Here is a 27267-nt window from a genome sequence, read left to right as displayed (position 1 = left end):
CCCCTTCTCCCCTGCACCCTATCACAGACCCTTTTACCTTCTCTGCATCAGACTTTCTCCTCCATTCCCTGTTCTAATGAAATGTCATCCACATGAAACTTAACTTCTTGTTCCACAGATGCTGCCTGATCTGCTAACCATTTTCTGGCATAATTGATTTGATTGATTAGCTGTCTTTCTTCACAGTAACTTAATCTGATTCTAGTGGTGTTGCTCAATAGAAATGCACTCGGGTTTCAAGGTCTCGGAAGGTTGTCCAGGTTTCTGTCTTTCTGAAGTAGACCAAATGAAAGTCCTGGATCTTTATGGCACCACTCAGAATATCCCAAAGCCAGTGGTATTTTTGATGTGTAGATACCATTGTAATTTGGGAAACTCTGTCGTTTATGGGATCTTGTGTACAAATTGGCTCCTGTGTGTAATGGCCGTACGTCATTGAAGGATAGATGTTGGCAGGACATCACTTCATGGCACCTTTTACATCCTCCCTGTGATGGGAGGCACGGACCTAGTTTAACACCTTGTCTGATAGACAGCACCATTCACACCTCAGGTAAAAAGTTAACACCTATCTATACATATTAATTAAAAATAACCTTTTAATTACACAGAAACAATTGAAGACAATTGTCTTCTTCATAAGAAAGCAATATGATGAAATGAAGTAAACGAAATGCTATCCCATCAGTCAGAATCCATTTTCGTGAGATAATACAAAAATAATCCCTGCAGGCTTGTCCATCACTGCCGCTGTGAGAATAAACCAGTTTACAATGTAATTGTCATTTCTTTGTTACGTGCAGTTGTCACGAGATGACACTGATGCCAGATTTTTCATTAAACACACACACATAAAACTGAACATGGCAATTATGGAGAGCACTAACAATTGAGAATAAAATCCATTCCAGTCTGCCCTGGGCTCGTGGATCTTATTCACACAGGTGACTAGTGTTCCGAAATTCACAAACATTGAGACACTCTTTAGGAAGTTGGTACAGCCTCTCCTGTACGTAGTGGCTGTGCTTTTTTGAATTGTATCAGGTTAACACAAAAGCATCTTTTTAAACTGAGTAAACAAATTATATTTACACTTTTTTCTTTTGTGTTAATATTGAAGTAAACCCTCCTTCCTACTTCAATTTGCAGCATTGCTTGTTAAAATTAGTTGTGTTTCTAGCCGCCACGTAAATTGTCATGTACAGTCTCTACCACGTTATTCACACAGCTGAATGAAAGCTTTCATTTGTTAAAGATGGCTTACACACTGGGAGAGTAGATTATCGCATGTCTAAGATATTCTGATACGACTTTCTTTTCTGTTCTTTATTCGTCGTCAAAGTTCTGCTGCAGCAAGAAGTTCGCAGCCAGGTTTTCGTTCTTCTCACAGGCAAAGTAAGCCTGGATGACCAATCCCTCGGGAAATCCCAAGGCTTTCAACTACAAAAGAGGAAAAATATGACTCAACAGCGAGGTTCACCAGCAACATACATTTATATAGCACCTGTAACATTATTAAAATATCCCCAGGTGCCTCATGGGAGGCCATCAAGCTTAACTGGACAACCATTCCCAAAAGGAAAAATCAAGCCAAGTGCTTGATAACTTTTCAGAGGTGACCTAAAGGAAAATAGCATATAGGGTTAAACATCAAACACAGAACAGCACGGGAACAGGCCCTTAAGCCCAAGATGTCTGTGCCGACCATGATGCCAATTTTAAATGCACATTTGCCTGCTTGTAAGTCCCTCCAATCCCTGCCTTTTCATGTGCCTGTCTAAATGCCCCTTAACCACCACTAGCATAAGTTCTTCCACCATCTCCCCGGCAGCATATTCCAGGCACCTACCACTCTGTTAAAAAAAAACTTGCCCCGTACAGCCCCTTTAAACTTTCCCCCCTCTCACCTTAAAGCTATGCCCTCTAGTATTTGACATTTCCACCCTGGGGAAAAGACTGCAACTACCTCCCCTATTTATGTTTCTCATAAGTTAATAAACTTCTATCGGGTTACCCCTCAGCTCCAACGATCCAGAGGAACCAATCTACGTCTGTCCAACCTCTCCTGATGAGGTGAGATTTCTTTATTAGTCACACATACATCGAAACACAGAGTGAAATGCATCTTTTGCGTAGCATGTTCGGGAGGCAGCCCACAAGTGTCGCCACACTTCCAGCACCAACATAGCATGCCCACAACTTCCTAACCAGTACGTCTTTGGAATATGAGAGGAAACTGGAGCACCCAGAGGAAACCCACGCAGACACGGGGAGAACGTACAAACTCCTTACAGACAGCGGCCGGAATTGAACCCAGGTTGCTGGCGCTGTAAAAGTGTTACACTAACTGCCACACTACCATGCCTGCCCTTATAGCTTATAGCCATACTCCTTATAGCTAATACTCTCTAATCCAGGCAACATCCTGATGAACCTCTTCTGCACCCTCTCCAAAGCCTCCACATCCTTCCAGTAATGGGGTGACCAGAATGGACATAATACTCCAAGTGTGGCCTGACTTAAGTTTTGAACAGCTGTGACATAACTTACTCATCAAGGACATTTCATCAACCCCTTAAGTCCTCCTAATTCCCTGTTAAGTTCTCCCCACTTTCTTTATATTCCTCACAGACCCTGTCCAATTTCAGCTTCCTAAACTGTACATATACTTCCTCGTTTTGACTAAATTTGCAACACCTCTCATCATCCAAGCTTCCCAAAGATCCTTATGTAAAATTTAATTAAATTACCACATTTTGAATAACATGTTTCCCTCTTAAACTCTTCCTGCTTCCACAAAGACAAAATATAATGATGTTGTGCTGATATGAATGAGGAACTAATTGTAATGCTCTAAATATAACTGAATCTCAAAGCCAAGGATTTAAGGGAAAAACTGCAAAAAGGTTGAACTGCCGGTTGGTGGTGAACCAGCAATACACAATTCCCATTCCTGACTGCTATCTATTCATCAGTGAGAGGAATAACATTTTGATATTTTGGTGAGGGATGTTAAGCAGTCTGCCTGGACAAGATAATTAAGCAAGAGCCTGCAGGGTTAATAATGCCCAAGACAAACCAGTGTCTTGGGAACAGTAGGGGAGAAAAAGAAATCTTGTCAGTAACCAGTTCATCAATGTTGTTGGCCTGCCTAAAATGATACAGAATTCCTCTGGCTTTCATCTGTGAGATCAGCTAGAAACATCATCTTAGCCTGTTAAGACCACTCTTGCAACCACTAGTGATGTTAGAGTCAAAGAGTGCAGCACAGAAACATGCCCATGGGCCCACACATCCATGCCGACCTTCCTCCCCATGTATACCAATCCCATTTGCCCACATTAGGTCCATATCCTCCTATGCCTTGCCTATTTCAGTGCCCATCTAAATGCCTCTTGTACATTGTGATTGTACCTGACTCCACGGCCTCCTCTGGCAGAGGTACACATATCAATCCCCCTCAGATTACCTTCCTCTCATCTTAAACCCATGCCCTCTCGTTTTTGATACTCCTACCATGAGAAAGAGATTCTATCTACTCTATCCATCTCCCATATAATTTTACATACCTCTGTCAGGTCACCCCTCAGTGTTCTTCGCTCTAGGGAAAAGCAAGCCTAGCCTATCTAATCTCTCTCCATAACTAAAGTCCTCCAATCCAAGCAAGGTCCTGGTGAATCTCCTCTGCACTCTCTCCAGTTCAATCACATCCTTCCTGTAGTGTGGTGACCAGAAGTGCACACAATACTCCAGGTGCAGTCCAACCACCGCTTTGTAAAGTTGCAACATAACATTCCAACTTTTATATCCATTACCCTGACCTATGAAGGCAAGTAAGTCACATGCTGCCTCCTCCATCCTATCACCCTCTTCTGCCACTTTCAAAGAACTATGCTCTTGGACCCCACCGCCTTACTGAAATTCATTTAGACAATGTCTCCTGCCCTGCATTCATCAACCTTCTGAGTTATCTTCTCAAAAAACTCAACCAGATTAGTGAGGCAGGACTTCGCCCACACAAAGCCATGCTGACTATCCCCAATCAGCCCTTGCCTTTCCAAATGTACATAAATCCTATTGCTTCACATGTTCTCCAATAGTTTCCATAGCATTAATGTAAGGCTCACCAGCCTGCAGCTACCTGGATTATACCTGCTGCCCTTAAATAAAAGAAGAATGTTATCTATCCTCTAGTCTTCTGGCACCTCACCTTTGGCTAACGAAGGTGCCCCAACTATCTCCTCCCTTGCTTTCAGTGGGATAGGTCTCATCCGGCCCTGGGACGAGATCCATCCGTTAGGCATCCCATATCATTTAACACTGCTCCTTTTTAAGACTGACCTGCTCCAGGTTATCCATGTACCCCTCCCTGAACCCACTACCCTCCATGTCCTTCTTGGTTAACTCCCGGTAAAGAGGTGGGGGTTGGCAGAGATGGGTGCAATCAGAAAAACTGACCAATTTTTAGAAGAAACAGATCTGACAAGTCCTTGCATGAATATCTAATGAAAGTAAATAAGCTAATTTAGTTCCTTATCATCCTTTGAAATAACGCGACTAACACTTTCTTCAAACTTTATAAGAAACAGGGGTCCATGCAGAGCCAGAATCAAGTAATAGCTTCAACAGGGTACGGGTCACAGTCTGCACTTTAACATCAACCATACCCTCAGAAGACCTTGAGTATAATCAGCCCACATTATCTAAAACAATGAATATCATCAATTTCACTACAGTCCACCTTTGTGAAGGCATCAAAAAATGTTCCTTACAGCTCAGCACCACAGATCTCAGAGAGAACTTGGTCAGAAATCTGTTCTTGGAGATTGGCCAGGTACACTGGTTTATGGTACCAAGTTAGCAACTCCAGGATCATGAATTCAAATCCCACTGTGACCAGGGCTGAGACTGCATCCAATAAATTGTTTGCAAGCCATTTTGTCGGGAGACTGCAGTCAGTACGGATCATTAATAACATCTCCTCCTCGCTGACAATCAACACAGATGTACCTCAAGGATGCGTGCTTAGCCCACTGCTCTACTCTCTACACTCATGACTGGGTGGCTAGGCACAGCTCAAACGCCATCTATAAATTCGCCAGTGACACCACTGTAGTTGGCAGGATCTCAGACAGCGATGAGGAGGTGTACAGGATTGAGACAGATCTGGTTGAGTGGTGTTGCAACAACAATCTCACGCTCAGTGTGAACAAGACCAAGGAATGGATTGTGGACTTCAGGCAGGGGAAATTGGGAGAACACACACCAGGCCTCATTGAGGGGTCAGCGGTGGAAAGGGTGAGCAGCTTCAAGTTCCTGGGTGTCAACGTCTCAGAGCAACTATCCTGGACCCAACACACTGATGCAATCACAAAGAAGGCATGCCAGCGGCTCTACTTCATTAGGAGTTTGAGGAGATTTGGTCTGTCACCAAAGACTCCTGCAAATTTCTACAGATGTACAGTGGAGAGCACTCTGAGTGGTTGCATCACCGCCTGGTATTGGAGGCTCCAATGCGCAGGATGAAAGATGGTCAAGAGGTGGTGCATCAAGAAGGTGGCATCCTAGATTAAGGACCCTCACCACCCGGGACATGCCCTCTTCTCGTTACTACCATCGGGTAGGAGGTACAGGAGCCTGAAGACCCACACTCAACTTTTCAGGAACAGCTTCTTCCCTTCCACCATCAGATTTCTGAACGGTCCACGAATCCATGAACACTGCCTCGTTATTCCTCTTTTGAACTATTTATTTATTTTTGTAACCTATAGTAATTTTTATGTCTTTGTGTCTTGCACTGTACTGCTGCCACAAAACAACACATTTCATGACGTATGTCAGTGATAATAAACCTGATTCTGATACCAGAATTTGATCATGAAAGCTGCTGCATGCTTGTAACAATGTCCTACCTTCCATATTTTGCTTCTTTTCTGAAGCTACATTGTTCTTTTCTCATTGCCAAGTTAGTTTAAACCCTCATAAAGTTACCAGCAAACCTTCCCAAGACAAAATTAGTCACAATCCTGCTGAAGGGCAAGATGTTGAATGTACAGGCCCCAGCTTCTCCAGAACCCAGCCCAATAACCCAAGGATCTAAAGCCCTCTATCCTGTTCTTTGGCCACACATACATCTGCACCATTCCTGTACTCACTAGCACATCGAACCAAAAGTAATCCAGTGATCATTATCTCTGAGCTCTTGCTTTTTAATGTCTTTCTTGGCTCCTTGAGATCTGTCTACCAAGCCTCATCCTTCTTTCTGCTGATGTCTTGATGACACAGACCTGCTTAGGATGTTCTGCACTTCAGTGACCCTGACACCAGGGAGACAATATACCATCCAGGAATCCCATCTGTAACTGCAGAACTACCTGTCTGTCCCCCCGAATATCAATGCTGAGCAGCAATGACAGAAAACAAATTGTACCACACTTGATATCTTGAAGAGGTTTGTAGAGTTGAGACAAGATGTTGATTATCTTTGCTTTAAATAGGCCACTATTAGAAATGCCATTGATATAGAAAAGCCAGAGCTCACTGGAGGAAGGAAATGTTTGTTGTCAGTCCTACACCAAGCTTTCTTCTGCTTTGGCTGCATTTTTCTTGTTAAGTTTACTGACCCGTTCTATGGCTTCCTTTTCTTGGGGTGTAACCTGTATGTAATTCGCTTGTGATGTATCCTCTCCAACCGCTCCCATCTCCCCTTCAATCTCACCAACCTCGTCCATGGGTTCGTTTAACATCTGGATGAACTGTTCCTGGTGCTGGCTGATTTGCTGCAAGAAAATTATTACACAATGTTATATTCGCACTTACAGAGCAGCCTGTTACAGCAAAACAGCTTCAAGAACTTCACATACCATTAAATGATTTTAAAATGCAGATAATCTGTGCTATAATATACTAAGCCATAATAATAGCTTTGAAAGCTTTCTAGTGCTAAAAAAAATTACTGTTTTCATTATTCCCCACAAATGAATATTCACAATGTAATGGCTTTCAAAATAGTAGGTAATGTGTTCACAACGTCTCAGTTTCTCTCTTAACTTCATCTGCATGTTCCAATCTTTAATCCATGCTCCGTAAATGTTTAAAATATCAGTAGTGCTCTTACTAATTTTCTACCTATGAGAATACTTCAATGTAACTGGCAGCTCTGCTTGATGGTATCACTGTTGCTTGACACCAACAATTCTGCTTTGAACAGATGCCTGACAGCGGTTAGCGTAACACTATTACAGCGCCAGTGACCCGGGTTCAATTCCCGCCACTGTCTGTAAGGAGTTTGTACGTTCTCCCCATGTCTGCGTGGGTTTCCTCTGGGTGCTCCGGTTTCCTCCCACATTCCAAAGACGTATGGGTTAGGAAGTTGTGAGCATGCTATGTTGGCACTGAAAGCGTGGCGACACTTGCAGGCTGCCCCCAGAACACTCTACGCAAAAGATGCATTTCACTGTGTGCTTCGATGTACATGTGACTAATAAAGAAATCTTATCTTAATCTTCGAGAAGGGGGTGTCCATGCCACAGGGATCACTGGGTCTTTGTGAAGAGCTTTTGTTGAGACCAATATTGAGTACTTCACTGCTGATCAAAACATCTAGGCCAATATTTATTGTACTGATGGGAGGTGAGTGACCAGTGTTTCACGGTACAACATGTCAAGGAATGCCATTCCTCTATCTTAGTTGAGCCAGATTGAAAACCTTACTCTTTCCTCCCTAGTCTGGTCACAGCATCCAAGTGCTCATTAAATTATTTTAAACTTGACTCCTGTGTTAACAGTCTACAAATTGCTCACTGTGTGGAGAATTTTCTCACTTCTGTCCTTTCACTGGTTACACATCTGTTCTCCTGTCACAGTTTAACCTGAAATAGATTTATCTGTATTATTAACCACCTCTGTTCTGGGAAATGGATTGTCTTTTTAATTTCCCCACACATTCACTAACATCGTTGAACAGCTCCAAGTGGGAATAATGGGATTTAGCTTGGAACAGAAGTAGGCAATAAGGTGCAACACATTTTAACCTGAAATGGTGTCGTGCTCCTGTAATTTTGGCTACAGAGGTAATACAGTGACCTTGTCCGGCACCTTTCTCACTCTATTCTGTTTCTAAGGTTAGTCTGTTGAAAAGAAATCTAAAAAAGTTAATGCTAGGTTTTTCACCTGTACCTGCAATAGCTGGGGGTTTTCTCTCCCCAGTTGCTGAAGTAGGGCTGGTAACATTGATGGGTTCTGTTGAAGTACCTGTCTCATGTTCTGAAACTGAGGTAGATCACGGAGGAACTCCAGAGGGCTCTCACCTGAGGGGAGGGAAAAAGGAAATTTAAAAATGGTCAGGCAACAGGATTTAATAACAGGAGAACCAGGTTACTGTGTACACAACGATGAATGTACTGCAGCGATAAACCCTGGACCTCACTGTATGGACCTATCAAACATAAACCATAAACTTGGAAGGAACAGTTAGGCTCCATTGACTGGTTGGATTTAGTGCATTTTTGAAGAGATCTGCAATCTGATAAGGCACAGTCTCGGGGGTGGTTACCCATTTATAGCTATTCTCTGCTTTCTATCTGTTAACCAATCCTCTATCCAAGCTAATATACTGCATTACCCTCAATCCCATTGTGATGGATATTCACCGTCCAGGTCCAAAAAGCTTATTGCTAACCTCCCACTTTTAAGCACAGCAAAAACAAACTGTCCAAGCTCCAAAATGCTTATTGCCAAACTCAACACTTTCAAGCACAACAGAGGGACTGTTTAAATTTCAAATCAGTAACCTTTGGCCATCCACTTAACATGATGAAGATTTAACTGTACCACAAAAACACAGCAGCAGTTACATACAGATGATGTTGTTACAAGATGATTGGTAAAGACCAATATAGAATAAGTATAAAATATGAAAACATTAAGATTTACAGAGAAGAGGACACAGAATCTACTCCTCAGCCTCAGTTCAGGAAGGATCTCTTCCCAGCCTTCTTTCTGCAATGGACAACTTGTTCGTCTGCAACCTAGTGGTATGTTTTATAATAGTTTGTAAGAATGTCCTTGTGTTTTGGAAACCCTTTGTGAAATTATATTCTCTTTCAGAATTTACTTTTCAAAATAAAATGTGCTCCACTTAAACTAGAACAACCGTAGTTAATCTGCTTCATTAGCAGGAAGTATCTCCTCCTTGGTTGGGAGGGGAATCCACTGCTCAAAATAGTGATTATTGACAGCTAAACTTCCTTTGGCAAAGAGACTAAAGTTGTTAAGTAAATTAATTCTTCAAATATAAGTTGATACAGGATAACCTCCCTCAGGGGAGAGTACTAGTAGACACTTACAACAGACAAGACTTAAGGTCTTGTCTAAAGTTGAGGACTCTAGAACAGGTACACTCAATATCATCACATCATAAGTCCTTATCTTGTTCAGTGACATTTTATGCGGCATGTTATTGAATGTTTTTTTGGAAATCTAAATACACTACATCTACTAACTACCCTTTATCAGATTCTCAAAAGAACTCCAATAAATTTGTTAACAGTATTTCCTTTTTATAAAATCCCATTGGCTCAGTCTACCCATGTTATTTTAAGTACTTTGTTATCACTTCCTTAACAATGGTTCCAGAACGTTCCTGATGACTGACATTAGGCTAACTGGCCTGTAGTTCCATGTTTTCTCTCTTCCTCCTTTCATTCTACTGAACCCTTGCAGATTCCAGGGTATTTTGGAAGGTCACAAACCATGCATCCACTATCACTGCAGTCACTTCCTTTACAATATATGACATAGGCAGTCAGATGCAAGAGATTCTGTTAGTTTGTCTAATACTTTCTCTCCTCAGATGCTGTTGGGTATCCCCAGCATTTTATGTACTATTAATTTCTGAGAAGTTATTTTATGTTCCACATTTCTTTTACCCATTAGTTACCTGCTGTTTTTGGTATGCTTTTAGTCTCTATTGTAAAAACAGATATGTAATATTTGTTTAATGCTTCTCCCATTTCTTTATTCCCCTTTTTTCCCCTAAAGCATCTTTACTTTGCTGTTCTCTTCCTTTTTGCAAACTTGTAGAAGCTCTTGCTTTGTCTGTTTATATTTCTTTCTAGTTTACTTTCACATTCTATTGTTTCCTTTATCAACTTATTCAGTCATTGTTTATTAAAGGTCCCAGCAATAATATTGGAGAAAATGCTATCCAGCAAACCCTCCTGACATGTGTCTGAACATCAGAAATAAAAACAGAAAATGCTGGGGTTACCAAGCAGGTCAGGCAGCAGCTGTGCAGAGAAAACAAGAGTTAATGTTTCGGGTCAATGACTCTTCATTAGAACTGAACATCAAGTTTGCATTTGAACAGCATTTAAAGCTGCTGCCACACAGCTCCAGTAAGCCAGGTTTGATTCTGGCCCTGGGTGCTATTTGCGTGGAGCTTTCACTTTCTCCCCGTGATGATGTGGGTTGCTCTAGTTTCCTCCCACATCCGAAAGATGTGACGATAGGTTAATTGGCCACTGTAAATTGTGCTTAGTAGAGGTGACAGGCAGGAGAATCAAAGAGGAGTTAATAGGCACATGAAAAACAACAGGTTACAGGAATGGCACTGATGGGAATGTGGTATAATGCACTGAGTGGCTTCCAATTATGTCATAAGAAAATATGAGATATGAGAACATGAAGTTCAGCTAACATCACATAGCAAACGGCTGTCACCAGCTCAACATGCTCAACCAATGACCACACAACAGGGTCCACAGTATCCATACCACTGTATGCCAATGGGTCACGGCACCATTTTCACTATATGTAACCAAGACAAAAAAGTGTTGTCAAATTATTTCCAAAAAGTGTATTCCTTGCCTAGTGTTTCTAGGTTAGATTCTTGACCAGATTCAAGAGTATCTTGAGGTGCTGTACTCTCCTCCACTGGACTATCAGGCATACCCTGTGAACAAAAAAAGAGGTTCAATGTGGCTCTGCTAGCAAGATAAAATAATTAACTTTACAGCACTGAGTCTTGTCATTTTGCATAATTGCTGCATTTTCTATAATTTATTCGCCCTCCTCATTAACTTAGTTGTGTCAGCCCACATACCATCACTACAAGGTCACTACGTGCATAAACAGGTCAGAGTCAGACAGCATGGAAACAGCCCTTCAGCCCACCAAGTCCACACCGATCATCAACACTCGTTTTCATTAATCCTACACGAATCCTATTTTATCCACTGCACTCCCATCAACTCCACCCAGATTCAACCACTCATCTATATACAATGGGCCAATTAACCTCCCAACCTGCAAGTCTTTGGGATGTGGGAGGAAACTGGAGCACCCAGAAGAAACCCACATGGTCACAGGAAAAGCGTGCAAACTCCAAACAGACAGCACCCAAGGTCTCTGGAGCTGTGAGGCAGCAGCTCTACCAGCTGCACCACTATGCTGTCTCCCAATGCCTGTACAATTGTCACCCTCCTTCACCTTCACAAAAACATTGCAGCTGAACATGGTTCACACCTGAATAGAAAAACATTCTGCATTTCCTCTGTTCTCTTCCTTGATTCCTTGGTCATACAAACTAATTTGTACCATCTACAAAACGCACTGCAATTACTTGCCTAGGCTACTCAGGTATATAAGGTGCCTTGACTACTTGAGAAACAAAGGACTGCAGATGCTGGAATCTAGATGAAAAACACTATGCTGCTGGAGGAACTCACCAGGCCAGGCAGCATCCATGGAGAAAAGCAGGCGGTCAACGTTTCAGGTCAGGACCTTTCAGGACTGAAGAAGGGACCTGACTCAAAATGCTGACCGCCTGCTTTTCTCCATGGATGCTGCCTGGCCTGCTGAGTTCCTCCAGCATCATAGTGTTTGCCTTGATTACTTGCCTAGGCACCTCTTAAACCTACGATTGCAATCATCAAGAAGGACAGAGCAACACGTGCATCAACATCAGACTCCCCTCCAGGTTGCACACTGTCCTAACTTGAAAATATATCGACATTCCTTTTTCATCACCGGGTCCAAATCTCAGCACTTCCCATTTAACACCACCATGGGAGTACCTTCACATGAAGCTCACCACCATCTTACAGCAATTAGTGAAGGGCAAGAAGTGCTGGCCTTGCCAGCAATGCCCAGATCCTGAAAAAGTAATTTTAAAAAGTTGTACTATCCAGCAGTATGGTATTATAACTTACATTTTTTACTAAAAAGATAAAGACTTACATTTAAAAATCACCTTTGACAACCTCAGGATATTTCCAAAGCACAATGAACACAGCACGTCTAAATATAGCCACTGTTTCAAAATAGAAAATACAGCAGCCAATTTGCCCAGAGCAATGTGACAGTGATTAGGTTGTTTGATTTTGCAGTTAGTTGAGAGATATGCATTGATCAAGACACTACATCTGTAATTTTGCAACACTGGATCTTTAATGTCCACCTGAGAGAACAGGCAAGGCCTTGATTTAACATCACATCCAAAGGATGGCACATTCAACAGTACAACACTGTTAACCAAGTCACTGACAGAAGTGAAAGTGCTACCTTCTGAGCTATACCTGACGTACTAAGACCATCCCCTACATTGCTTTACCTGGATCAATCAGATAACCTGCACTGAATAAGGTTGAGCAGCACCCAACATGTGCACACATACCAATTCAGACACTTCCCTCAGACTCCCCAACCACAGCCATGCCCCTTACCGTCAGCAGGTACTCCACCGCCCTGTGTGGGTTATTGAAGCTTGCCCTTAACGCTGCCACTACCTGCTCACGATCATAACCCATTGATACGATTTCAGACACCATGGTCTCGTAAGCTGGGCTCCTCACTGGAAAAGAAAATGAAGGGAATAAGCCAATTAAACATTATAGAATATCAATAGTCTTCTATCGTGTGCTGGCGATCACTGCCAAAATTACATCTTTCAGTATCGCTGTCTACAACTACTAGGGGAAACACAATGTCCAAAATGTAGGATTACGTATTTAACAAACACACCCACAGCATTGCACATGGAGGCAGCACTGATTAAATAACATTTAACTAAAGTGCTACTGTAAGTAGATGTGCAAAGGGAAAGAGGTACTGCACAGTCCCTTCACAGGACATTATATTAGAAAATACAGCATTAATTTTCTGCCATTAATAATACTTTTAAAAGATCAATCATGAATATTTACAGATCACTCCTACAAATTACGACTGTACGATCCTTATGTCACTGCCCACCACTCTGACTGCACGGCAACAGCAAATCAAAAGTTAACACAGAGAAATTTTTACTGAAAAAAATTGCATATCTATTGTGTTTCTTAATCTATTCCCACACCCCTTCCCCGTGTTTATAGAATAGTAATTCTGAGTTTACTGACCTGATGTCATAATACCATTGTCAAGGGGCAGATCCTCAGACACGTCAGTCTGCAAACTGGGTTCTGAGAGTAAATCAATCATTGATACTTGTGCAGGGAGTAGATCACTGACTGATGGGGCAGAGAGTATGTCACTCCCAGAAGAAGGCATTGAACTGTGAATACAGATTTAAGACGCATCTTTAACCAGTACTTTTAAATACATTAAATTGTCCTAAAATTTCCGTGATATTATTCCTTGTTTGGTTCAGATTCTTGGATATCAATGTCTATTAGTTGGTTCTGTGCACTGTCAGTACGATATCTGCCCCTTTTCAACCTGGAGAGAGAACTATAAATCCTGAACTACTTGTGGATCTACAATTTTGCTCCTGCAATCACAGAGCCAGAAATTGGAGTGGATGTACAAAGAGCTGGTTCCCATAAACCTGCTCCCAAAATTGCAACTTTTTTTTAAATGAATTTACTGGAGGTAAGCAAAGCTGGCATTCACAGCATAGCCCAAGATATCCTAAAAGATGGGCTGTCTGAGACAACAGAGTGTCTTGCTGAGCTGACTCAGAAATAACTGAGATTCAGCGACATTAGAGAAGTACTGAAGTCACATATAGTTGAGACAATGTGAGCAGATTGTCTTCTCTGGAAATTTAAAGATATTCCAATAGCTTTATATTGTTTTCTTTTAACTGATACCAACCTAAATTCCTGATTTTTTAAAAACTGAATCCACATTTACAAACTCAATGCTAGTTTACGGATTCTTATTCCATTCTTGCCCGAACAAGACGAGTCTCCGCTGTAGCTAATCTCACTGTTGATTAGCTGCTCTAGTCACAGCTCTGGCTCAGTAGTGAACAATAGCTACTTTGAGTAGTTACCAGAAAACGTTTGATGACTGTGAACGCATGCTACAGCAAATAAATGTCTTCAAACCATAGACTGACAGATAAAAATCATTCGGCCTATCTTTGGACATCACAGAGTAATCTACTTAGTCCTAATCTTCGGCTCTTTCCCCATCTCTCTCCCTTGTATGCCGTTGTATCCATTAGGAACTATATTTCAAATGCTAACCATGTGTTTAATAAAAAAGTCTTTCCTCATATCATCTCTAGTTCTTCTGCCTGTCACTAAGTCCATTCCCTTTGGTTATCAGCCTCAGCTGCTGGCTACAGCTCTCCTTTCCTCTTTAATAAAAGTCCACAGAAGAGGTTTGTATGCAAAATTATAGATTTGGGGCAATATATTGACATCGATTCAAAATTGGTTGATTGATAGGAATCAGAGATGAGGAGTAAATGGGTCTTTCTCAGGATGGCAGGCAGTGACTAGTGGGATAGTATAGGGATTGGTGCTGGGGCCTATTCACTTGAAGGTTTGGATGAGGAAACCAAAAGTAATATTTCTAAGTCTGCCCATAACACAAAACTGGGTGGGACTGGAAGTTGTGAGGAGAGCGCAAACAGGCTTCAATGTGATTTAGACAAGTTGAGTGGTGGGCAAATACTGGCAGATGCAGTATAACATGGATATACATATGTGTGTGTGTATATATATATATATATATATATATACACATATATATACACACACACATATATATATATACATACAAATATAATTAGAATGAGGGGTCACAGAGGGGTGATATGGGGTAAGACATTTAAGACTGATGCGACATTCCTTCACTCGAGAGTGATGAACCAGTGGAATTCTCTACCACAGAAGGTGGCAGAGGCCAAGTTACTGGATATATTTAAGATGAGCTAGACAGATTTCTAGACACAAAAGGCATCAGGAATATGGGGAGAGAGCAGGATATTTAGAGGATCAGCCTTGATCATACTGAATGGTGGAGCAGGCTTGAAGTGCCCAATGGCCTAATTTTTGTTATTTTCTATACTTACTCCTTTTAGACCCTTCATGACTTTAAAATTGAAGGACAGGGAAAAGTTGATGCAATAGGAAAAATAATGTAGATTTTGGAACTCTAAAATATAAACTGAAAATGGGAGAAATACTCAGGAGATTACGATGCCGTTCGTGAAACATATTTCTGTCTATTCAAATCCTGGTATCTTTAGCAGAATTCACACAATGTTTTCATGTGTTAGTTTTAACTGAAGTCTACTTATAAACATTGGAATTATTATTCCAGAGACAGGTTTGGCCGTCCCTCCTTTTTTTATTTCTACTTACTCCCCCACCTTTTCTAAAGACAATTAATGCTGGAGCCCGATTTCACAGTCACAAGTTGCTTCATTTGCCAGTCACTTGCTTTCTGTTGGGAACTGTGGAATAGTGATCAGTAACTGGAAACTGGACATAACTTATTACTCCCCTTCCTCACAGGCCAGAGTACTGCGGCAAGTATAGAGTCCCACCAGTGCCAATCCATGACGTGCTTGTGTTTTAAACCAAGGAACCTCTGGATGCTGCAATGTAGCAGGGAGCAGAGTTCACCTCCAAGCGTAAAATATATTAAAGGTAACCCCACAGGGCCCCACATATTACAGCAAACAAAAAGTTTTTTCTACATCTTGATATAGAGCATACAGCTAGCTACCTCTCTTTGTTCCTCAACGGAAGCCAAGAAACATTGGTTTGAGCTTTTTTTTATATCTCTTGTACCTGGATATTGACACAGAGCTGGTTATGGTTTGGGCTTGGCTTCCTTCATCCGTATCCTGCTTTTCTCCCTCTGACTGTGACTGGGTGGATGACGGGTGACTGGGTGACTGGGTGGATGACGGGTGACTGGGTGACTGGGTAGATGACGGCCCAACTGAAGAAACAGATCCCACTTCTGTGGAGACAACTCTCGGCTGCAGATTTCAGGAAAAAATATGTCTCCTAATTAATCATTGAATGAATAAACCAATACACATTGTGAAATATGATAGAAAGAGTAAATCATTTTCTCTTTAACATAATGTGATTAGGAAGTCCATAATGAGTAGAAATTTAAGGAAAATGAAAGAGAACACAAATTTTGCTTAAGTATTAGTTGCCAATCACAATTTCTACCTCTACATGTACATTTCAAAAGATACATTAAAGCAGTAAATCATCAGCAATATATTGAGAAGCATCTCAAATTTCAAATTTCACAGCAGTATTTCAATGACAACATATTCCCCACACTGGAATACAGGTGTAGGCACCTTAGGCAGGAAGCTGTTCTGTCAGGATGGGAAATAACAGTACATCTTCCTTCTGGATGTTCTGGGGTCACAGAGTTTAGGGAGTTTTGAAGAAGCTAATCAAGATTGAAGCATAACCTTTCCACCATGGGAATGGTACTGCCCAGATGAAAAAGCAGGTCTCTCATGTTAAATAAGCTCATTTGAAAGGCAAACTTCTCCATTCATGTAGCAAATCATTGAACTGGGAAATAATTATTTTGCATTTACTTTAAGACTCCCAGGTGATGCTGTACCTGACAAGGCTTAATATCAAAAAGGGAACTACTGCTGTAACCAAAAATATTGCACACCTTTGTTACCATAACAACAATGAAATTCTTCTCATCTATCTTGTATTCCTTGAGCTGGACATCATTGTTTAAAATCTTTCCAGCGTATATCAACTTCTGACAAGCAGCAGGGAAACTGGTGCCCTTCTCTGCTTCAATACATTCTTTCAGTGCTTGCACCTGCCAAATAACATAGAATAATTAATAAACAATGAAGCATATAACTGAGAATAATCAGAACGATGACCCTACCTGCCCAGCGGTGAACCTAAAATTTAACATCTTAAATATTGTGCTTAACAGTTCCTGAATGTCCTCTCAAAAGTCTTTAACATTCCCCTTCTAATTTTCAGGTTTTAAGCATTGCGTAATGTCTTACTGAGACACACAAGCTACCAGCTTTAATTGAAACTAAAATAAAACCGCCGATACTGGAAATCAGAAATAAAATCTGCTGCTGAGTCTTGGCCTGAAATGTTAACTCAGTCTCTCTCTCCACAGACGCTGCCTGATCTGCTGAGTGGTGCCAGCATTTTCCGTTTTTATCCAAACTATCACTTCCGGAATGTATCACATTAATTAATTCCAACCAGGCAAATAGTTGGAAATTCCTCAAATAGCCTCTGTGCCCATAAGCTAGATAAGCAAAACATTTGTACAAGGTTTTCAGTACTGAGCCTTATCCCATGGACAAGTCATGAAAATCTGCCAGTGCCTCTGGATCCTGACACAACTAAATGCCTTCAAAAGAGTAAGAGATGAAAGTTGCAAACCAAAACAATTATGTTGTCAAAAAAATCATTTTAATTGCATCATATTGTCACCAACAATGCAAGTTAATTACTATTTATAATTTTGTCAATGTATTTTTAAAAACTGTTGTCTTGTAACAGCTATTAACACTGTTTAAAATGGTTATTGCACATAACTTTCTCTTAACACACAGTATATTAAAGCTACTGATATAATACAACACTGCTGGCACATGAAAGGTATGGATACTATTCCATATCAGTGAAAATCAGACCATAAACGTGTATCAAAGCACTTTAGATCCAATGTATTACTGTTATTATGTAAGCAATGTATGCACAAAAAATTCCAGTAACATTAGTGGGTGGTTAATTTATATTGTGAGTTCACCAAGGGATTCATCTTCTCTTTGAAAGAGCTACTACATATATTCTGTATCCACTTAACCAGGTAGACAAGAGCAAGAATTCAATGTTTTCTGTAAATGGCAATGCCTTGCAACAATATAATACTCAGTCCTGCACTCCATACTGGACCTTGTACCTTTGGTATCCCAACAGAGGGGAGAATCAAAAGCATGTTAACGGCAGAAATGGCACTCACCTTGTTAAATAACAGCTATAAGCAACACAAGTTAGCGCTCCAACAGCTTTATGCAATGAGATACTAAATGCTACCATGGGTCTAGCATTAATACTTCTGTACATTTAGTTATCCCATTTATCTGCAAACAGTTACAGATTCTTAGTACTTGATCCTCTCATGACCAAACTTCTTGGCTTCTGTGGGTTATTAATTGCTACCACTGATGATATTAATATTCCCAGAGTTTAGCAAATTACAGCACACAGCTGGAACCAATTATCCAATAGGTTACTAAATTACGAATCCTGCAACATGCCCAAGATATTAATACTTCCAAAGGTCATTAATAATTATTAACCTGAAGATGCCATCAAGTAGTAATCTTTCAAAGATTACTAGTTATCAACTCTAGGTGTCGCTAAAATAGGAGTAAAAGGAGCTGGAAGACACAATGAGTTAAACAGTTCTGTGACCTGGATTCAGCCAGAGGGTTGAGATGATAAACTCTGCTGTTTTGGGTCCCATAGAGTCATAGAGCAATACAGCACGGATACAGTCTTCGGCCCAACTAGTCCCAACTTCCTGCGTTCGGCCCATATCCCTCCAAGCCCCGCCCCTCCATGTACCTATCCAAGTGCTTCTTAAATGATGCTGTTGTACCTGCCTCACCCACTTCCTCTGGCAGCTCGTTCCATACACTCACCACTCTCTGCGTGAAAAAGTTGCCCCTCAAGTCCCTTTTAAATCTTTCCCCTCTCACCCTAAACCTACACCCCTAGTTTTAGACCCCTCTACCCTGAGGAAAAGACTGCTACCATCCACCTTATCTGTGCCCCTCATAATTTTAAACATTATATAAGGTCACCCCTCATTCTCCTACGTTCCAAGGAATAAAGACCCAGCCTGGCCAACCTCTCCCTATAACTCAGGCCCTCTAGTCCTGGCAACATCCTCCTAAATCTTTTCTGCAATCTTTCCAGTTTAACCACATATTTCCTATAATAGGGTGACCAGAACTGTACACAGTGTTAACAATGAGTTCCAACGATTCTAATGCCATTAAAGTTCAGCTTCAGCCCCAAAACAGCTTGCTGAGATTGAAGCAGAGTAAAGACAAATTTATCCTGTCTACCTAAACTGCAGCATTTGATACCTGCACTAGTTCCATTTCCCAACATTCGATTTCCTCATCTCTTTATTCTACCAGACGTGCAGATTCCCATCACCATTACCCAATACCTTCCGAACTAAGGCCACCTTTCTTGTTAAGCACAGGCAAGACTGATCTACAACCTAATTTCTAATTAAAGCTGTCATTCAGTTGTGGCGATGTGTTATCTCAGAAACATCCATTCATTATAAATTACTTACTCTTAAACGTGGAGGCTTTTACTCTTTAACAAGCACAAGGAACCCCGCCCCTCCCCATTCACAAATTTACCACAGTAGCCGTTAACGTAATCCAAAACTAATCTTTATTGCAAAGTCATTCTCTGTCTAAAATGATGTTAATCAAATATCCCAAAATGCACCATCTCTGTAGCAAAGCATTTTAATGGTCTGTTAGGATCCTGCTCCTCACCTCTCTGCTCACATAGCTTCACTGAGTCCTCATCACCAATTCTCCAAATCCAGGGGAAAAATAACAAAATAAAACCTTTCATCATCTTGGAGGTACAGCTGGGGTGGGAGGAAGATGCAGTCAAATACAGAAGGAAAATTATGTCAGTCCAGCAGGTACAACAGACAGGAGTGTGATAAGGCCCAGGGGGTGAATGCAAGTCTCACCAGTGAGGCAGATAACTGATCAGCATTTGGGAATAAGATATTAATATATCACAGAGACAGGAATATTAACTGGGATCATTTTACTGTGAGAGGTATAGAAGGGATAGAATTTTAAAGTGTATCCAGGAGAACTTTTTGACTCAGTATGTAAATTGTCTTACCAGAGTAGAGACAGTACTGGACCTAATCTTAGGAAGTGTACCCAGCCAAATGGTTGGAATGTCAGTGGGAGAGCATTTTGGAGATAGTGACAAATTAAGGTCCTGTATCGGGAGAAGGCTGGTTTCAGTATCATAAAACAGAACCTTGTAAAAGTAGGCTGGGTGTAGCTATTTGCAGGTAACTCTACATCCGGATTTCATTCAAAAGACAAATAATGAGAGTTCAGGCCGTCATCTTCTCATAAGGGTAAAAGGTAAGAACAGTGAGTCCAAAGAATCCTGTATTTCCAGAGATATCAAAGGCCAGACAAAGGAAAGAAAAGTTAGCATACAGCAGGTATGGAAACTGACAACAGGGGAGGACCTTCAGGAGTATAAAAAGTATAGGGTACATGAAATAAATTAGGAGGACAAACAGGGGGGCTCAAAGATGGACAAAATCAAGGAAAATCCCAAAGCATTTTATATTTATATTGTCAAGAGGGTAACCAGAGAAAGAGAAGGGCCCATTAAGGACCAAGATGGTAACCTGTGCATGGAACCAGAGGACTTAAGTGAAATCTCCTCATTTGTATTCAGCAAGAAGAAGGACATTGCAGTTGAAGAATTAAGGGAGAGGGACAGTGAAACGTTATCATTAAAAAGGCGGGTATTAGATGTCTTAGCAGGCTTAAAGGTGGATAAATCTCCAACAGTGCTCAGGCAGAAAAGGTGGTTAGGAAGGCATAGATACTTGCCTTCATTAGCAAGGACATAGACTATAAATAAGCTTAGGGAGGTTGTAAATGATTTAGCAGATGACAGCTGAGGTACTGTGTGAGGTTCTGGTCGGAACACTATAGGAAGGATGTGACTGTACTGGGGAGGGTGCAGAGGAGATTCAGCCGGAAGGAAAGTTTTAGTAATGAGCAGAGACTGAATACACTGGGTTTGTTTTTCTCAGAGGGCTGACAGAGGTATACAAAATTATGAGAGACATAGAATTCGTAGATAGTTGGAAACCTTTCTCCATAACTGAGGTATCTACAACTAGAGGGCAAAGGTGTACAATAAGATGTTTAGAGAGGAACCGTTTCATCCAAAGGGTGTTTGGAATCAGGAACACACTGCCTGTGTGGATGTGGAGGTATGTCCTCTCACAACATTTACAAAATATCTAGATAAACATTTGAACCAACAAGGCCAGAAGGCTACAAACCACATGCTAGTAAATGGCATTAGTGTAGATGGGTACTTGATGATAGGCATGGACCTGGTGAGTTGAAGGGCCTGTTTCTGTGCTGTATAACTCTATTTCTGTGCCCACCCCACCTATGGAAGCAGTCCTGGGGTCCTGTATGCAGTGAATCAGCTTTCACTTGGTTCTACTCAGTCAGAACATTTCCCTTTGTACCACTCCATCAAGTGATAATAGATTGATGCCTCAAGAGGCCTGAACACAAAGCTAGGTGAAGGTGCCAGTTTTGGATTAGAAATCCAAGAGGTTGTATGAAAACGTGGAAATGAAAGTCTGTTAGGCAAGAAGTTAAACTATCAATTAACCTTCTGTAGGGCATTAAAACTTCCACTGAGTCATGGAGGCACTCTGCATGGAAACATGCTCTTGGCCCATCAAATTCACACCAATTGACTCTAATCCAATTTTATTCTTCCCACATTCCCATCATTCCCATCAACTCCACGCCCAGATTCTACCCCTCTCCCATACACAGTGGTCATTTAACCTACCACTGCACCCTTCTAAAGAATAGGGGAGTTTTCCCAGAATCCCAGCCAACATTTATTCACTCAAATTATATGAAAACATCAAAGCCACATTACTGAAATCAAAAACAACAGCTACTGGAAATTTAAAATAAAAACAGAAAATGCTGGAAATACTCTAACCCACTCTGACCTATCGGTCTGTGACCTCCTATACTGTTACAATGAGCCCCAATGCAAGCTTCAGGAAGAGCACTTCAAGTTCCATCTGGGCACGTTGCAGCCTTTTGGACTCAATATTGAATTCTACAAATTCAGGTGACTTGATTTCTCTGTTTGTGTCAGTCACCCATCCATGATATTGGCTCAGCTTGTTTTTTTCCCCTGTTTACAATTTATCCCCCACGGTCACCCCAATTCTACTCCATCTGAAACATCCCCCTCCCTCCCTGCAGCTCAACAAGCTTCTTTTCACACTTTTCCAGTTCTGATCATCTTCAACCTGAAGCGTTGTCTCTGTTTCTCTTCCCACAGATGCGGCCTGAACTGTTGAGCATTTCCAGTATTTTCTGTTTTTATTTTAGCAAGCCATGTTACTGTTTATGGGATTTGCTGTGAGTGTAGAGTGTCACTTTGTTTAAATTCCAACAGTAGCAATACTTCCAAAATAAAAGGCACTTGGAAGGGCGTGTAGGGAGGTGTATAAAATCATGAGGGGCACTGATAGGGTGAATGCACTGTCTTTTTCCAAAGGTTGGGGAATCAAGAACTGGGCTTCCTCCGGGTGCTATGGTTTCCTCCCACATTCCAAAGACGTACGGGTTAGGAAGTTGTGGGCATGCTGTATTGGCGCCAGAAGCGTGGCGACACTTGTGGGCTGCCCCAGAACACTCTACGCAAAAGATGCATTTCACTGTGTGTTTTGGTGTACATGTGACTGATAAAGAAATCTTTAAAAAATCTTAAGGTGAGAGGGGAAAGATTTAATAGGAACTTGGGGAACTTTCTCTCACACAGAGGGGAGTACATGGGTGGTATATGGAATGAATTGAGGCGGGTATGGTAACAAGAGACACTTGGACAGGTGCAGGGTTAGGAAAGGTTCAGAAGGATATGGGCCAAGTGCGAGCAAATGGGGCTGGTTTGGATGGGAATCTCGGGCGGCATGGACCTGCTGGGCCGAAGGGCCTGTTTCCGTGCTCCCTTCCCTGGCTGTAGGACACCTCCAGGGTGGTGAAGGGTTCCCTGCAGCGACAACACTCCGACGCCGCGGCCGTCCGTTCGCTCAGAGGGTCGTCGGGACCCCCGGCCCTGCCCCCCCCACTCCCCTCATGGCCCCGCCCCTTCATACCCGGCCCCGCCCCCTCGAGCGCACACCGACGACCCCCCCCGCCCCGCCACTGACGGCCCCGCCCACACTGACGACAACCCCCCCAGCCCCGCCCCCACTGACGGCCCCGCCCCTACTGGGCCCCGCCCACACTGACGACAACCCCAGCCCCGCCTCCACTGACGGCCCCGCCCCTACTGGGCCCCGCCCACACTGACGACAACCCCAGCCCCGCCCCCACTGACGGCCCCGCCCCCACCGGGCCCCGCCCCCGCCCCTCACCGTCTGCTCGGGGTCGATCTCGATTTTGAAGGTCTGCTGCTGCAGCGTTTTCACGGTGACCAGCATGGTGGTGCCGCCGGCGGCCGGCTCTGCCGCCCTGCGCCCTCCTCCCCCGGGGGGGAGCGACCCCGCCATCCCGCTCCTTCTGGAACTTGCTGGAAATTTCCACCGGACCGACAGGTGTCAGAGCCTCAGACAGCCGCCATGTTGACGCAGGCCTCGCGTCAGTGTGCGACGTCATCGCCAGGGAGACCGACTGCGTAGCGACGCGGTGACGTGAGGTGCAGCCACGTGATGTGGCCGTCCTGACGCAGAGTGTGGGCTTCCCCCGCAGGGGCCGGGGTTCCCTTTCTGCAGGGGATGGTAGGGGGTAGATCTGGGAAGGCAGGTCGATTGGGGTAGTCAGCGTGGCTTGGTGCACAGGAGCTCATGTCTTCTGAACTTGGTTGAGTTTATTTGATGAGGTTCCACATGGTGGGCTGCTCTGGGAGGTTAGATGGCAATGGAAGCCGGGGAGAGGTGGCGAATTGGATACACAAGTGTCTTGCTGGTAGAAAGCAGAAGGTTGTTTCTCGGGCCGAATGCCCGTGCCTAGTGCTGGGCCCTTTGCTGCTTGTCATCTATAGCAACGATTTGGATAAGAATGTACAAGGCATGGTCGGTAAATTTGCAGATGACACAAAAGTATAGTGGACAATGAAGGAGGTTATCAAAACTTGCAGGGGACCTCGATCCGCTGAGGAATGGCAAATGAAGTTTAATTTGGTTAAGTGTGAGATGTTGCATTTCGGAAAGTCAAATCCAGGGAGGACTTTCACAGTGAATGGCAGGGCCCTGGGGAGTGTTGTACCTTGGAGTACACGTACATGGTTCACTGAAAGTGGAGTCACAGGTAGACAGTGTGGTGAAAAGGGCTTTCAGCCTGTTGGCCTTCATAAGTCAGGGCATTGAGTATAAAAGTTGGACGGTCGTGGTGCAGTTTTACAGGATGCTGGTGAGGCCGCACTTGGAGTATTGTATTCAGCTTTCGTCACCCTGCTATAGGAAATATGCCATTAAGCTGGAAAGAGTGCAGAGGAGATTTATGAGGATGCCAGGACTCGAGAGAGTGATTTATAGAGAGAGGTTGGACAGGCTAGGATTTTATTTCTTAGAGCGTAGGAGACTGAGAGGTGATCTTATAGAGGTGTATAAAATCATGAGGGGCATAGATAAGGTAAATGCACTCAATCTTTTTCCCAGAATTGGAGTATCAAGAACTAGAGGGCATAGGTTTAAGGTAAGAGGGGAAAAATTTAAGAGGAACTTGAGAGGCAACTTTTTTTTTTACACAAAGGGTGGTATCTATGTGGAATCAGCAGCCAGAGGAAGTGGTTGAGGCAGGTACAATAACAACTTTTAAAAGACAGTTGGACAGGTACATGGATTGGAAAGATTTAGAAGGTTATGGGCCAAATGCTGGCAAGTGTGACTATCTTGGATGGGGCATCTTGGTCAGCATGCACCAGTTGGGCCGAAGGGCCTGTTTCCATGCTGTATGACTCTATGACACACTTTATTACCCACCACCAATTTAAGCAGCACCTGAACTCTAGGTGCAACACACAAAGCACTGGAGGAACTCAGCAGGTCAGGCAGCATCTATGGAGGGAAATGGACAGTCGACATTTTGTATTGAGATGCTTCACCAGGACATCCATTTCCCTCCATAGATGCTGCCTGACTCGCTGAGTTCCTCCGATGCTTTCTATGTTGCTCCAGATTTCCAGCATCTGCAGTCTCTTGTGTCTTCAGAACTCTAGGTAATCGCCCCCTTCCAGCTTATTCCCAAACACAGCCAGATTGGGGATGACTTGCATTTCATCTCCAGTGTCCAGCACATTGGTTAACCAAAATTTATCAGTTAAAATTAACCCAGTATAAATTCCCATTACAAAAGCAGGTACAATAAAGATGAGCGCTTGACCTCAATCTGCCTCGTCATGGTCCTTGCACTTTTTCTACCAATGCTGCATGTTCTCTGTAACTGTAACACTATATTTCTGCATTATTGCTTTTCCCTTTGTAACATCTTGATGTACTTGTTTTGAAATTATCTGTATAGATAGCATGCAAAACAAAGTTTCTCACTGTATCTCAGTACATGTGACAATAATAAACCAATTTCCAAATTCCTACCACTATGTACAGAATCTCCTAAATTCACTACCGATAAGCCTGGCCCCATTTTTAAGTTGCCTCCTCAACCTACACTTCCCATCGACCCATAGGTTTCTTTACCCTAAATGATGAGTTTTAATATTTTCACACCTAAATTCCAGGGAATGAACAATTTGTAATTTTTCTTTATTTCTGCATATCCAAGCACAACGCTGAAGTCAATATATCCTTCCTCCACAGTGGTACCAGGATAACCCATAGGACCTTAGTAATTCAAATTGGGCTTTGCACAACTATAGCATAACTTGTACTTCTTGTACACCAGTCTTCTGGCTATAAAGCTCAAGATACCTTTGCAAATGTTATGTACTCGTGCTGTCCCAATATTAACATATCACTCTCCACAAAATCCGCCACCTCCAAAGGGATCCCACCACAAGGCACATCTTCCCTTCCCCACCCCACAGGAATTGTTCTGTCCACGACTCACTTGTCTGCTCATCCGTCCCCACCAATCCCCCTCCAGGCACCTATCCCTACAACTGCGCTGCGACACCTGCCCCTACACCTCCTCCCTCACCACCATCCAGGGCCCTAAAAAGTCCTTCCAGGTGAATCCATTGGTGTTATTTATTGCATCCAGTGAGGTGGCCTCTACATCAGTGAGACCCAACACAGATTGGGGGACTGCTTCGTTGAGCATCTTTGCTCCATCCACTGTATCAGCCGGGATCTCCTGGTAGCCAGCTATTTTAATTCCACATCCCATTCCCACACGGCCATCCACAGCCTCCTCCGCTGTTAAATCAAGGCTAGATGCAGATTAGAGGAACAGCAGCTCATATTCTACCTTGGTAGTCCCCAACCCAATAGCATGAACATCAAATTCTCCAACTTCCAGTAACCATTCTGTTCTGTCCCTTTCCACCTCTTCCTTTCTCCTCCCCAACCCCTCCGCCTGCCCAGCCCCCACACATTCCTCCAACTAGTTCCCCTTAATTCCATGGTTCACTGTCCTGTCAGATTCCATCTTCTTCGGCCCTTAGTCACTTCCACCTGTCGCTCTCAACTTCCTGTACCATTACCACTCCTCCCACCCTCATCTGCCCATCACCTGGATCTACCCATCACACGCCAGCTCTTACTCACCCCCTTCTCTCCTCCCCTGCCAAAACCACCATTTTTGTACTGGCTATCTCCCTTCTTTCCAGTCCTGAAGGGTGTCAACACAAAATATTGACTACTTCCTTCCATAGATACTGCCTGACCTGCTGAGTTCCTCCAGCTCCTTTGTGCATTGGTCCAAATTACCAGCATCTGTAGTCTCGTGTCTTTGTACCCTTTCAAAATAATGAACACTATTGGGACAATGTAAAAGGAAACAAATCATGAAGATTCAGTGGGATTCATCAATTATGTCCTGTGTTCACAGACCTTGGAAGGTCCAAGCCTTCCAGGCTTGTGGTCTCAGGAAGGGGAGGTCAGGAGAACACATCAGTATTCATTGAGGGGTTGCAGTGGAAAGGGTGAGCAGCTTCAGGTTCCTGGGCATCAACATCTCAGAGCATCCATCTTGGGCCCAACACATAGATGCAATCACAAAAGCAACATGCCAGTAGCTTGACCAATTGG

The 27267-nt window shown here is 42.8% G+C and overlaps 1 protein-coding gene across 1 annotated transcript; it reads right to left on the bottom strand.

The window, feature by feature from the left end:
• Positions 1-587: 587 nt before the first annotated feature.
• On the bottom strand, positions 588-23711 carry LOC127584895 (UV excision repair protein RAD23 homolog A-like). Its single transcript, XM_052041870.1, has 9 exons — positions 23476-23711; positions 16894-17052; positions 16029-16222; positions 13398-13552; positions 12726-12853; positions 10870-10954; positions 8179-8309; positions 6624-6779; positions 588-1440 (listed from the first exon to the last, which is right to left on the bottom strand). The coding sequence occupies exons 1-9, from the start codon at positions 23608-23610 to the stop codon at positions 1327-1329; spliced, it is 1257 nt and encodes a 418-aa protein (XP_051897830.1). The 5' UTR covers positions 23611-23711; the 3' UTR covers positions 588-1326.
• Between the last annotated feature and the right edge of the window lie 3556 nt (positions 23712-27267).

Source organism: Pristis pectinata, chromosome 31 (assembly GCF_009764475.1).
Source record: "Pristis pectinata isolate sPriPec2 chromosome 31, sPriPec2.1.pri, whole genome shotgun sequence".
Lineage (NCBI taxonomy): Eukaryota > Metazoa > Chordata > Chondrichthyes > Rhinopristiformes > Pristidae > Pristis > Pristis pectinata.
Note: the sequence above shows the minus strand (reverse complement) of the source record. Positions and strands in the feature narration are given on the sequence as shown.

Coding starts and splice junctions, on each gene's coding strand:
- LOC127584895 (XM_052041870.1), bottom strand. CDS start 23,610: ATGGCGGGGTCGCTCCCCCCCGGGGGAGGAGGGCGCAGGGCGGCAGAG. Junction 17,053..23,475: donor AGATCGACCCCGAGCAGACG/GTGAGGGGCGGG, acceptor GTTATTTGGCAG/GTGCAAGCACTGAAAGAATG. Junction 10,955..12,725: donor CGGTGGAGTACCTGCTGACG/GTAAGGGGCATG, acceptor TTTTGTTCACAG/GGTATGCCTGATAGTCCAGT.